Source organism: Hippocampus zosterae, chromosome 5, assembly GCF_025434085.1.
Source record: "Hippocampus zosterae strain Florida chromosome 5, ASM2543408v3, whole genome shotgun sequence".
Lineage (NCBI taxonomy): Eukaryota > Metazoa > Chordata > Actinopteri > Syngnathiformes > Syngnathidae > Hippocampus > Hippocampus zosterae.
In genome coordinates this window covers 18,946,571-18,960,800 of record NC_067455.1, presented here as the reverse complement: position 1 = coordinate 18,960,800, position 14,230 = coordinate 18,946,571, and the positions used below count along the sequence as shown (strand labels likewise).

Below are 14,230 nucleotides of genomic sequence, written 5' to 3'. Positions count from 1 at the left end.
GGTGTCATGACATTTTTTTTCAGCAGTCCTGGATGAGACCTTTCTACAAACCAGTCTAATGCACTGAAATGGTGTAACAGGCTTATTGTCAAAGTACATTCTACACAGAGGAGGGTAGGACTCCTCTTCTGCGTTGCTGCTTCTCTTAATGTTGATTCTTCCCTCAATATTTGCAGGCCCATCCACAGAGCCGTCTGTTGTTGAATCGAAAGACAGGAAGGCCAATGCCCACCTCATATTGAAGCTGATGTGTGACAGTGTTGTTCTGAGGCCACATTTGCGTGAACTACTGTCTGCTAAGTACGGTTCTTTACCTCTTTATGAACATAATCATAATGCTATACTTTTCTTGTTTAATGTTGTCTGTAAGAGATTTTAAGTTCGTTTGAACCCCCCTTTTTAAAATTATTTTGTTCAATGGTATTACTTTTCTTTTAAAGGGATGCACGTGGAATGACCCCCTTCATGCTGGCAGTCAGTGGGAGAGCCTACCCGGCAGCCATTACTGTTTTGGAGGCAGCACAGAAAATGGCCAAGGGTGAGTAAAAGACACTGTAAAGGGACTAAAAACAATGTCTTGAAAATGCATTCCCTGGAAAAATCATTTGTCTTCTAAATTTAGATCTGTGCATTTTGTTTAAGCTATAGACACCAAATATGTTTTGTAACTCGGAGGTTTGTTAGTGAATAAGTCGAGCGCGTTCATTTTTGTGTTAGGTAATTCTAAACCGGTCATGCTCAGCCTACTTTTGGCCCAATATGGACATAAAAATATTGATCTATTCTGTCAATCATTATTTGTTGTAGACCATTGTCCTGATTTTACAAATACTGTATCTCGAGTCACTGTAACTCATTATTCATCGGAAACTATGGTATGCCAATTAAGACTATTCATCAGCATGTGTGGTTGTGCTGTACCTCTCCAAAAAAGGGTGCGACCAAATCATACCCTGGTGCGAGCAACTTTTTCAACTGGTTGGAAAAAGTTGTTAGTACCAGTGCTCGTGCAACCAATATTTGTGTCGAGCCCTGTGTTGAATTTCTCTCTCAATTTGGCTGTAATTTGAATGGATTTCATCAATGCTTGCTGACTTAGATTTTAATTATTACATCTTTTCACTGATTAACCCCTCTATGTGCAATTAAATGTTCTGCGCCTGCTCATTTTGCTTCAGGAAATTTATTTGCATTACTGTTTCCCATTGAGGCTACCTAGTTCCCAACCACTGCTTCCCCCACGCAGTAGTGCTTCAATTTCCTGCAAGAGCAATCAACTTTTAATCAATTTATCTGTTGTTATAGCATATGAGTAATGACGGGTTGTCTGTAAACTCCAAATCCTGACAGTTTTTCCAGCACACTGAATGCCATAACGTTTCAATTCCCATACATTTCCTTTTTTTTATGCTCGGATGTCTGAATTGCACAGTAGGCGACCCAGGCATTGCAGAGAAGGAGGATTCAGACTCTGTTTTCATGGAAATGATCTGCCCTCTGGGAACTAATCCTGACGATTCGCCCCTTTATGTCCTCTGCTGTAATGACACATGCAGTTTCACTTGGACTGGAGCTGAGCACATTAATCAGGTCAGCCCTCACATTAAACCGAGGGACAGGATCTCTGCAAATAATAGAATGGCTTGTGAATGTTGAATAGAAGCTGTCTGTGACTCATACATTTTATTCAGGACATCTTTGAGTGTCGGACATGCGGATTACTAGAGTCTCTTTGCTGCTGCACTGAGTGCGCCAGAGTGTGTCACAAAGGACATGACTGCAAGTTAGTATTGAGTATGGCTATTTTTAGTCTGGAGATTTATTCGATGTTACTTGCTCTAAATTATTCACATTATAATTCACACCACATGTTGGATAATAATATTGTATTGCTATGACAGGCTCAAGAGGACCTCCCCCACAGCATACTGTGACTGCTGGGAGAAATGCAAGTGCAAAACACTAATTGCTGGACAAAAGGCTGCTCGCCTGGATTTGCTCTACAGGTTGCTCACTACCACTAACTTGGTTACAGCACCAAACAGCAGGTATGTTATACATCCCTAATAAACTTGAATTGCTTTGTAATATGTCAAAGAGCCATGTTCCTGATTACAGATTATTTCCATCTCTAGGGGTGAGCATATACTACTGTTCTTAGTGCAAACTGTTGCCAGGCAGAGTGTTGAGCACTGTCAGTACAGGCCACCACGCATCAGAGAGGACAGGAATCGCAAGGCAGCAAGTGCAGATGGTAGGCTTGACATATGCTCCTGTTTTACCTGAATCTCCTCATATCTATGCAGTATGAAAGTGTCTCCTTTTCCCTATTTGAGATTCTGATATGCCAGATCATGACCTGGAGCCTCCCCGCTTTGCTCAATTGGCTCTTGAGAGGGTTCTGCAGGACTGGAATGCCCTCAAGTCGATGATCATGTTTGGTTCTCAAGAGAATAAAGACCCGTAAGTAACAAGCCTATCCACTTCTAGCAGTATATAGACATAAAATGTGTTTAACTTGGGGCTCGGCGATAAATCAATATCAATATTTATTGTGAAAAAAAAAAATCTGGAGAAAATCCAGATCACGAACTGCAAGGCATTCTGCGGGATGGAGGACAAAGCTCTAGAGCAGGGGTGTCCAAACTTTTTGCCAAGGGGGCCAGATTTTATGTGGTAAAATGTCGGGGGGCCGACCTTGGCTGACATTCTTTACATTGAACAACAACATTGTTCAACAAATTTTAGTAAGCCAGTCTGTTTCACATTTCCATTTTTATTTTTATTTTAATTTCAACAATCTTAAGAATTTCTTTTGGTTCATTTGAAACAGGTATATCACATGCAACTGCTTATTCACTTGACTTTTTCTTAAACAGAAGTCTCCTGAGTGCAAATTGATTGATTTGAAACATAAAATGTATCACCATGACTTTTCAATAGTCACAAAACCTTTGACGCGAACAACAGGGAAATGAACAAGCAATACACATCCACAACTGCAAGGATCATTTGAAATATGACATATCAGTCAATATAAACACGGAGTGATGTCTTGTTAACTCGTGAGTGATGCCCTCTAGTGAGTGATGCCCTCTAGTGTCTAAATGCTATTACCGTATTTTCACGACTATTCGACGCATCGTACTAATGGCCGCAGTCTCATTAATGCGTGACATTTCTGTATTTTACACATACACAGGACGCATCGTACGAATAGCCGCAGTTTTACAGTGGTAAAACATACGCCAGCTTAAACATACGGCATGCATGCGCGCACTCTAACACGTTAGCTTGAAGCATACGGTAGCATGCCAAGACATACAGATAAGATAAAAACACGTTTTAAAAAGGCAACGAAAGCAGAACTGAGTTCGGGTGTATTTTATTTAGCCATCGTACAATGTTCTCACGTTTATCGATCAATCATCACCCAGAAATCCATCAAAGCCCTCATCCTCTGTATCAGAAGCAGAGGACTGCACATCTCAGTTGTCATTGAATGCATCACATGCTAGTGTGAGTTGCTACGCATTGCCGAGTGGAAAGAAGGAGTAGCAACAGCAAAGTCAACATTTCTCTCGTGTGAAGCTTTCCCACATTTGAAAGTAAAGAACAGCGAAACATGGTGGCAGCGCGTGTGTGTGTAGAAAGAATTGAACAATTGTGCAAGTACCGTAATCCATCAAAAACGCCGCGTTCCCTCTCGTTGTTGCGTATTGTGGCGTAACTCGCCCAGCGCTGCCTCTCACTCTTTGTAAAGTTGTGTTTGCCATCGATCATTGTTCCCATGCTGTTCGCAACTTTACTTTGAACGGCCGGTTGATGCCAATGTCCAGCGGTTGGAGTTCTTTAGTCAAGCCTCCGGGAATAACGGCAAGCTCAGAGTTCATTTGCTTGACTTGATTTTTCACCGCTGCTGTGAGATGGTCACGCATGCCAAAAGCATAACCGGTGGCTTTAAGTTTTAACTGAGCTTCGTAGGCATGTCTCTTTGTCGAATTTATTTTCAGGGGTTCTTAGAAACCAAAACCGGAGTTGTTTTGCAACAATGCACATTGCCACACGCTATACAAGTGTTGGTACTGGCTTGAGGCGTCCACTTACACGCCCACCCTTCACCATTGGCGGACTAGCTTGTCTGTCCTCTCTCTCCCTCTCTCTCTCTCTCTCCCTCTCCATATATGTATATATACACGCCCACCCATCCCTGATTGGCCGACTTCTTTCACAGTCACTTCCGCCTTTTCTCTATATAAACAGCGTGTCGGCTGTCAGTCAGATTTTGGAACTCAGCGCATATAAAGGACGCTCCGCACCATAAGGCGTCCTGTCCATTTTGGAGAAAATTTAAGACTTTTAATGGCGCCTTATAGTCGTGAAAATACGGTACTCATTTAGAGGGAAGCAGTACTCTATGAAACATCACTCACCAGTCTACGAGACCTCAGTCAATGGAACACGTGTTCCATTGCGCCCAGCCTGCGGGCCAGACGGCACTGATTTTATGACAGGGGCCAAGGGCCGGATGAAATTCGACCGCGGGCCGGATTTGGCCCCCGGGCCGGACTTTGGACATGGCTGCTCTAGAGTGTGGCATTAGATTTGTTCCACAATTAAAATGCTGGATAAAAGGTGTAAAGCAGGAGGAGTTCCCTGTTAATAATGGTGTGGTGTTAGTTTTAGCATCGCATCGGAGTCACAGTCAGGGAAGTAAAACTATATAGTATGTCTTTTGCCATAAGTGAACAAGTTAAAGCTGAACGCAAAAGTTATCTGTCCACCAATGATTTCCACACGCTCGAACACGTCTGAACACAGTATTCTGATTAGCATGACATTTGTGGAACGTGAATTAAGATGGAAAAGAAATCTCACAGGGCTGCCATTTTGTCCTGTGCCAACACATCCTAACAAGTGAAATTAATGTCACAATGCCTCCGGGTTCAGCATTCACACATCATCACTCACCTGTTTTGGGCCTCTGGTCACTTTCATCCATTTCCCGAACCGCTAATCTTCACTAGGATTGCGGGTGTGCTGGAGCTTATCCCACCTGTCATTGGTCGGTCAGCAGGGTCCACCCTGAAATGGTCACCAGCCAATTGTAGGGTTTGGTCACATGATGTTTACTAATTATTTAATTCTCTTTTGATACTTTCCTGTTTTTGTTGTTGTTAGACTTAGTGCAAGCAGCAGGATTGCCCATCTCCTTCCTGAAGAGCAAGTCTATTTGAATCAGCAGAGTGGCACCATTCGCCTTGACTGTTTTACCCACTGCCTCATTGTCAAGTGTGCTCCTGACATCACTGTAAGTCCACTCAGTGCCATGCTTCATTCACATTGCTCCTGGCCTATGTTGCCATGGTTACCTTGAAATAGTAACCTGTAACTGAGTACTGTACTGGATTTTAAAAGTAACTAAGTTACATTAATATTGACTTTCAGCAGCTACTGATAATCATCCTTTACAAAAATAACATCCTGTTTTGCCAGTTGCCACTTGGAAAACCTGCACATTTTGGAGTAACGTGTTACCGGCATCCCTGTTCTTGGCATATTGTGAAACCACATCTAGTTTTACATCTCAAACAAGTCTTGTACTGAGTGGTTTTTCATTGTCTTTTCCCCGTGTCAGTTCATAGACACTTTACTTGGTACATTGGTGAAGGAGCTGCAGAACAAGTACACTCCTGGCCGAAGAGAGGAGGCAGTCAACGTCACGAGGAGATTTCTACGCTCTGTATCTAGAGTTTTTGTAATCCTCAGTGTGGAGATGGCCTCATCCAAAAAGAAAAAGTAAGCCTTCCATGTACAAGCGAAGGGGGTTAGGGGAAACATTTATTTACCTACAGGTAAATATAGTAAAAGCCTCTCCATTGTGGGTTCCGGGTTTGCGGTCCCAGTAGTTTGCTTTTTATTAGTCATTTTGTGTTATGTCTCTATATTCTCCATGAAAAAATACCAGTATCTACCGATTAAGCCAATCAGAGCATTACTTTCGTTTTGTCAGCTGCTGACTGGTGGTTGTGTTCTGTCAGTAGACGCAAAACGTGCTGCTCGCTTTGCTAATGTCCGCATTTTCCCATCCTGTTCGGAATGTAATCTGAGCGTAGGATACGGACATAAATTATTGGATTGGATACAACTTTATTGTCAAATGTGCTGCACATACAGCACAGATGAAATTTCTTCCCTCTCAACATAAAACAAGAAACAAGAGGAACCGCTACGGGTGTCTGCACCCCCATCAAAGGAGTTATGCAAAAACGGTGTAGATGGAGCCTCTCGGGGATACAGAAAAAGAACTGCAGCCAATCCATAACCATGTTCATAACATGGTTCTCTTTTCATATATTATACATGTTTAATGCTTATGTACTGTTTCAAAATTGTGTCCAAATACTTAAAATTTAAAGTGCCATAAATGTTATAATGACATGCCATGGGTCTATTTCTATTATCACAGATTTAACTTTTGTCTTCTGGACGGTAATCCCCACGATGGAGAGGGATTTACTGTATATAGGTTTAGTCAAGGGTCTTAACAATGAAATGTCCCTCTGAATTTTTCTCCCTTGCAGCAACTTCATCCCCCAACCCATTGGTAAATGCCGTCGTGTTTTCCAAGCTCTTCTACCCTATGCTGTAGAGGAGCTCTGTAATGTGGCAGAGTCGCTAATTGTTCCAGTGCGAATGGGTATCGCAAGACCTACAGCCCCATTTACTTTGGCTAGTACAAGTATTGATGCCGTCCAGGGCAGTGAGGAGCTGTTTTCTGTTGAACCACTTCCTCCGAGACCTTCACCTGATCAATCTAGCAAGTGTGTTGATTTGTTTACCCCAATGTACTGTATATCTTTCATGAATTTGTTAGCAAAGTGAGATAAATTCTTTATTTTATCTGTGACGTAACTAAAGATAATATAAATCCATAAAATATATTTTTACATAGATTTGTTCCCCATTGTTCCAGTTCCAGCCAGACTGCTGCTTCTTATATCATTAGGAACCCCCAACCCCGCCATAGCAGCCAGTCTCAGCCCGTCAGAGGCAGAGATGAGGAACAGGATGACATCGTTTCAGCAGATGTGGAAGAGGTGGGAGCTTTAAATAATGAAGTCCACATTGACTCTCGCTCAACTTGTACATGCTACCTTTGGGTCAAATTCTTCAAAATGCCAATGTTGGCTATCATGGTTGTGCAGATGACACACAGCTGTACCTATCAACGTCCCCATGGAACAACCAGTTCAATTAATAACAATAATAATAATGATCAAGATGATGAGTTCTAAATAACGCTTTTCTGGACACACTCATAGTACTCTACAATGGATACATCATGCATGCACTCACTTTCATCTCTGGTGGTGGTGAACTGCGTTCTGTAGTCACAGCTGCCCTGGGGCAGGCTGACATTTTTTATATTAAGTATGGCTGCCAGTATGTGCCAGGGCCCCTCCGACCACCACCCAACATTCGCACCCAGCCATACACTTGCATGAATGACATTGGAGGCGTGGTGGGTGAAATGTCTTGCCCAAGGACATGACGACACAAGACTCAGAACAACTAACCCTTCAGGATCCACTCTGCCTCTTGATCCAGGGCTGCCCAATTAAAGTGCTGGGCCACTGTCTAAAACAAATTAACTGTGTGAACAAAAATTACATTGAACAAAGTAAAAAAAAACTGAGGTAATGATTGCTCCTGGTAAACAATTACTGTAATTATGGGGATGTCAATTATGTACAACAGTTTAAGATAAAACAAATTGGTTGTGAGGTACAGAACATCACCTTTCAGTCCTGTAATTGCTGAGAGATCATTTGAAAACATAAAACCAAATGTTCCATCGAACATTGTCTTCTTTCATTTTTCAAGGCATTGGACTATTCCATGCATTGTATCAGTTGAAAGATCTTCCTTTTCTCCAAAGTATGCATAAAACAATCACTTTTTTACAAATGTAGAACACCACCCTCCCTTAAATAATTTTCTTTTAATTTTACTTACAGTATACGGGATATTTATTATTAAAACTGTTTTACACCGATATCGGTCAACTAGTTTGAGATACTAAAAATTCAAAAAAAACTAAACAAAAAAATGCCCTGAGCAACAAAAACAAAGAAACCCCTAAAATGTTAATTTGACATAATCCAACAGTAAATACATAACAATTTGGAATGCAGTGTAATTATGTTGTGCTTGTCTTTCAGGTTGAAGTTGTTGAAGGGGTAGCAGGTGAGGAAGACCATCATGATGATCAAGAAGAGCAGGGAGAGGAAAATGCTGAGGCAGAAGGGCAGCATGATGAGCATGATGAAGATGGTGCGAAACGGAGGGTTTTTGGGGTGGGACATTTGAGGCTAAAACACTGTCCTAAACAGAGATTAAATATTTTCTTCTCTGTGGTTATCGTTTTTAGGTAGTGACATGGAGCTTGATCTTCTCGCAGCGGCTGAAACGGAGAGTGACAGTGAAAGTAACCATAGCAATCAGGATAATGCTAGTGGCCGTAGGAGTGTTGTCACAGCAGCCACAGCTGGCTCTGAAGCAGGTTGGGTTTTATTTACCTTTACAAGACCTTCTAAATAGGCGGTTTTCTTGACACATGGCCCAAATGTATTTATTTATTTATTTATTTATTTTTGTAAAGAGGTGGTCCACCCATCTTGAAAGACTCACGCCCTTTACTAAATATAAAAATCCAGGTTCCTGCGCAAGTATGGAAAGTATGGAGTATGAAATTTGATTTATTATAATTTCAGGTCCGGAACAGTATGAAAAATTGAAACCCTTAAACAGTATGAAAAATTGAAACCCTTAAACAGAAAAAAGTTTCCAAGGCTGTTACAACAGCTACATTTTCTTTTTTAAAATTCAATATCTGAAAAAATTCTATGTAGATCAATAGGTGTTTTTGTTAAGACGCTTGTAAGCGCATCGATAATGCATACAGTATGTTAGAGCACATCGTCTTGGTGAATATGCGATTCTGATTGGCTCAGAAAACTATATACATGTTGAACGTCAATAAAACAGCATCCTGTCATTTTTTTTCCTAAAAATTAAATGTGAAACAGTCTGAGGACAAAAATCTCGACATTCAAAATAGTATTGAGCAATTTCATCATTCACTTAATCATTACAACACCTTTGTAACCTGAGATGCCGCTGAGGAATTGAGGGAGAAATGAAGAGACAGAAGTGGCAGAAAGAGTTATCCATAAAATTTGAATCAATTCACACATTAGAAGCATGTTTTCAACACAAAGAAATCCACAAAATAGGTGATTAAAACGCAGAGACACTTCCTGACAAAAAAAAACAGAAAAATACGAACTGAACACTTCACCGTTGACATTTTGAATTAATACCCTGCTATATTTTAATGCCACTGTCTGGTAAAGACAAAACAGTATTGCTATCTGAGAGCTTCCATCAGCCATCACATATAAATAGACTGAATATACGTGTCAAAATGTGTGATTATTTAAGAGTGTCAAACTAGAAATTCTGTTTGCTGAAGCACTGAATAACATTTACAATCTCTGAGAATGTTATGGGATTGGAATAAATTTTCAGAGTCAAGCCCTGAGGTGGTGCAAGTGAAATTTTGATTGCATAACATGAAATTATGAATTGGTCATGTAATTTTCATTGTTGGCAAATGGGCAATTTCGGTCATTGAGGGCCAGCACCCTGAATGTTTTACTGTATGCCTCCCTTCCCCAACACACCTAATTCACATGCTCAGCCCATCAGCAAGCTCTGCAGGAGCTGGATAACCGATCATTTAAATCAGGTGTGTTGGAGCAGGGAGCCAAATAAAACATCCAGCATACCGGCCCTGGAGGACCTGATGGAAGTGGATTCATGTCATTAAAGGTGTACAATTGTAAGTGATTGGTGAATTGTTCACTTTGTCGTTAACCCTGACTATACATGTAAGTGAAGATGGGGAGTTTTGGCAATACTCTAAATTGGAAGCTTTGTGAGTATGCGATTGAGGGGTGTACTTACATTAAATCTGTTTTTTTTTTCAGCCCAAATAATGCTATAATATATTTTACCCAACTACATTTAAGATCACTGTTGAGGGCCAACCGTCAATTTTTAAATATATTTTTTATTCCCATTAAATTCCATGGGAAGTTTACAACTTTGAACATTCCCGGATTTTGCAAGCCTAATTTGATCCTATAATTGCAGACTAGTGTACTCCTCACCAAGTCACAAGTGCTTTTGTCAGTATTTAGGGTTATAAGATATTCTGGTGAGCGACTGATACAGCACATAAAATGCTCCTTGGCTCAATGCACAGACAGACACAGAGTCCACATCACTGATGCGGGCTGTTCATTCCATGTACGACCGATGTCAGAGTTTCGTCTGCATTGTTGGTAGTAAATCAGATTAATTAAGGAAATTAAGTTGTTCATCTGTCATTGCCAGCTACCTGTACTAACTAGCAGAACAATTAAATACTCCATTATATGGCAAAAATGTCAAATAAATCTTCGTACCCACCCGTTACCATTCAAAAAAAAAATGCGTCACAGGGAAACACTGCTCTAATCACCTTCTTGCCTTCCCAAATGGTGCCGTACAGTTTTTTTTTTTTCGTGGCTGTCTGTCAGCAAATTCAGTCAGAGAATCTGTGCACTTTTTTTTTTTAGACTGATGAAGAGTATACTGTTTTGACTTTATTCGTGTCATATCAGAGTTGGGCCATGTGGTGCGACTAACATGCAATACAGTGCAAATGAATACACAAACCACCAATTTCCTTTCTGTATATTTTCTTATTTTTTAAAGGTGCGAGCAGTGTCCCTGCCTTCTTTTCAGAGGATGACTCCCAGTCCAATGACTCCAGTGACTCAGACAGCAGCAGCAGTCAGAGTGATGATGTGGACCAAGAGACATTTCTGTTTGACGAGCCTCTGGAGAGGACAACTAATGCATCCCATGCCAACAGTGCAGCTCAGGCTCCTCGATCCATGCAGTGGGCTGTACGAAATACCCCCAGCCAAAGAGCTACCGGGAGTGCCCCCCCTAATTCCTCAACATCAGCTGGTTAGTGAATGTTGTTTTTTTGCATGAATACATTTCTCAGAGACTAAATTAAGTGTGAGTAACAGACACATACTGTATGTTCATACGGACTCCTCTTATTATTGACAGCGAGCTCCACTGGACTCATATATATCGACCCAACCAACTTGCGTCGCTCAAGTGCAATCAGCTCCAGCGCTGCTGCAGCGGCAGCTGCTTTGGAGGCCAGCAACACCAGCAGCTATCTAACATCTGCCAGTAGCCTAGCTCGGGCGTACAGCATTGTCATAAGACAGATCTCGGATCTCATGAGTTTGATTCCAAAGTACAACCACCTTGTCTACTCGCAGTATCCTGCCTCTGTGAAGCTCACCTATCAAGATGCTGTCAACCTGCAGGTGCTCTATAGCAACCCCATCAATGGTGGAAACTTATTTACACTCTCTTCTAAATGTATTTGTAATTGGTAATTAATGTTTTTGATGTTGACTGAAAATAAGTGTGTGAGTGTGTGCACATGTATGTATGTTTTTATGTATATATCTATGTGTGCATATGAATATATGTGTGTGTATCTATCTCTATCTATCTACACACACACAACTTAAGGAACTGTACAAAATCACACAGAGCTTCACTTAAAAAATGTTGGTTCTCATGTAAAACAGATGAACAGATAATCAACATATTAGTCATACTGTCATCTTTCTCATGCAGTACATTTCTGTTCTACTGCATGTCACAACTACAATTATTAACATTAAGAGCAGACTACTGCCGCCTCTGACACTGTCGATTAAAACTGCACATGCTATTTGTAAAAGCAGAATATTTAATACGGCTCTTGGTTTTGGCAGAATATTTGATGTCTGCTCCTGTATTTGATATCATCATCAACACTCTGAATGTGTTGTTTAATATATATTAGTTTTGTTTTGGTCTGTATTAAATAAGACAAATGTTCTCCACTCTTGAATTAGAACTATGTTGAGGAAAAGTTGATTCCCACCTGGAACTGGATGGTGTCCATCATGGATTCCACTGAGGCACAGTTGAGATATGGCTCAGCTTTGTCATCTGCTGGAGACCCAGGTCACCCAAGTCACCCTTTGCATGCCTCTCAGCATTCAGCTCGACGGGAACGCATGACTGCTCGGGAAGAGGCAAACCTCCGCACCCTCGAAGGCCGGAGGTAAGCGTACATTAATATACATTTTTTTGGTCATAGTTATCCTTACTATTCTTTTGCGCAATTGATTGTAGTTTAGTAAGGATGTTCTTCCTCATTTTGTTTCAGGAGAGCAGCCACTCTACTGACAGCTCGCCAGGGCATGTCTGCACGTGGCGACTTCTTGAATTATGCCTTGTCACTCATGCGCTCCCACAATGATGAGCACTCAGATGTGCTTCCTGTGCTTGATGTGTGCTCACTGAAACACGTGGCATATGTTTTCCAAGCGCTGATCTACTGGATTAAGGCCATGAACCAGCAGACCACGCTAGAGACCCCACAGATTGACAGAAAGAGGTAACTGGGTCCCCCTTTCTTATAAAAGCTGCTTTTTAGTGTCTGCAAACCCAAACCATTTCATAACGGCTGACGACACAACTCATTTCTGGGCAACAAATGTCTCTAGCCATAGCCATGTTGTGCTAGTTTATGGAGTGTGTAATTCTGTGATGGAAATGGGGGCGGCGGAAGCTTTGGGAGCACATGGGGCAAAATGTGCACCTGACCAAAAAGGGGAGTGGGGGGGCAATCTATTTCTTTAAACCTTCTGCAACAAAAAATACAAATTAATCTGAAAGAACAATTGGCACCATACAGGTCTAGTGTTTTGCCTCTTGTCTTTTAAAATGCTTTCACAGTTTAACACGTTTGCTGTTTATATACATGTCTTGATGTAGGAATCGAGAGATTTTGGAATTGGGTTTGGACAATGAGGACTCTGAACACGAGAATGATGAAGACACCAATCAAAGTAAGACAAATAAATGCTCACATTTTCAAAAAACCTGGAGGTATTTGTGGCATAACAATGACTATCTTACTCTAGGTTCAAATTTACAGGACAAGGAAGAAGATGCTGTTTCTGCCGAAACGGGTCAGAATCATCCTTTCTTCCGTCGCTCGGATTCAATGACCTTCTTGGGATGTATCCCACCAAATCCATTTGATGTTCCCTTGGCTGAGGCCATCCCATTGGCAGATCAGCCTCACCTCTTGCAGGCAAGAATTGTTGCTTGGTCAATCTGCAGGGCAGACGTTTATAAACCCGTCTCCATTCAAAATGATCATTCCCCTTTTTAAGTAGGTGATGTACATCTGAACAATTTAAATGTTTTGTATTACCGTATTTTTCGGATTATAAGTCGCTCCTCAGTATGTCACACTAGGCAAAAACTGCATCATGAAGAAAATAAAAATCATGTCGCTGCTGAATATAACTGTCATTTTGGGGGAGACATTTATTTTACCAAAAAAAAAAACCACGAGAAGAGTAGAGCTCGGACTCACCTAAAATCCCATTGCGTAATCAAGTTGACAGCACTGAACAAGTTCTGGCTGGATTAGATCCGCTTCTAACTATGGAAACATATTTGTTGTTGTTTAAAATGGCTTAACTAAAATCACACGTTGCTTTTTGGATCCTTTGGGTGCCTTTTGGTGCTGTAAATAGTACATCTTTGTTCTGGTAAATGCTGCATGCTATAGAAGGTGGCGATAATGCACAAGTATTTCCCAACCGTCAAGAGAGAGAAGAAATGGAATAAGAAGCAGTAGTAGTCATGGCAACTAACGTGTAACACAGCACTAGTTTAGCATGCGGCATCATAATCACTGTACTGCTGCATATAATGTATGTGTATTGGTGGATTTGGGTGACAGTGCCAAGTACCATATCTGGTGTTTTTTAATTTGTAGCAAGATTAATCATTCGACAACCCTTTTCAGCCAAATGCAAGGAAGGAGGATCTGTTTGGGCGACCCTCACAAGGCTTATACTCCTCTTCCATGGCAACCAAAGGCCTGGCTGAGGCAAGTGTGGACAGAAACTGCCTGGAGTTAAATTTGGGCCCTTCTCTACCCTCCCCTTCTCAGGTATACCACCCCTCTTCACATGAAAAACAGGTGGGCAGCTGTGTTCTAATATCTAAAGATTGT

At 41.2% G+C, this 14,230-nt stretch overlaps 1 protein-coding gene across 1 annotated transcript in view; it reads left to right on the top strand.

Moving 5' to 3' along the window:
- The window catches only part of ubr5 (ubiquitin protein ligase E3 component n-recognin 5), a 66,094-nt gene that overhangs the window by 41,928 nt on the left and 9,936 nt on the right, over window positions 1–14,230 (top strand). Inside the window, exons 25-44 of the mRNA XM_052064577.1 lie at window positions 177–300; window positions 441–538; window positions 1,433–1,590; window positions 1,692–1,783; window positions 1,902–2,048; window positions 2,136–2,254; window positions 2,337–2,463; window positions 5,182–5,311; window positions 5,639–5,799; window positions 6,585–6,824; window positions 6,977–7,100; window positions 8,226–8,337; window positions 8,435–8,566; window positions 10,828–11,085; window positions 11,194–11,462; window positions 12,045–12,256; window positions 12,362–12,592; window positions 12,973–13,046; window positions 13,122–13,285; window positions 14,012–14,197. Of these exons, the coding sequence (XP_051920537.1) occupies window positions 177–300; window positions 441–538; window positions 1,433–1,590; window positions 1,692–1,783; window positions 1,902–2,048; window positions 2,136–2,254; window positions 2,337–2,463; window positions 5,182–5,311; window positions 5,639–5,799; window positions 6,585–6,824; window positions 6,977–7,100; window positions 8,226–8,337; window positions 8,435–8,566; window positions 10,828–11,085; window positions 11,194–11,462; window positions 12,045–12,256; window positions 12,362–12,592; window positions 12,973–13,046; window positions 13,122–13,285; window positions 14,012–14,197 (3,158 nt within the window). The remainder of the gene's footprint in view (window positions 1–176; window positions 301–440; window positions 539–1,432; window positions 1,591–1,691; window positions 1,784–1,901; window positions 2,049–2,135; window positions 2,255–2,336; window positions 2,464–5,181; window positions 5,312–5,638; window positions 5,800–6,584; window positions 6,825–6,976; window positions 7,101–8,225; window positions 8,338–8,434; window positions 8,567–10,827; window positions 11,086–11,193; window positions 11,463–12,044; window positions 12,257–12,361; window positions 12,593–12,972; window positions 13,047–13,121; window positions 13,286–14,011; window positions 14,198–14,230) is intronic.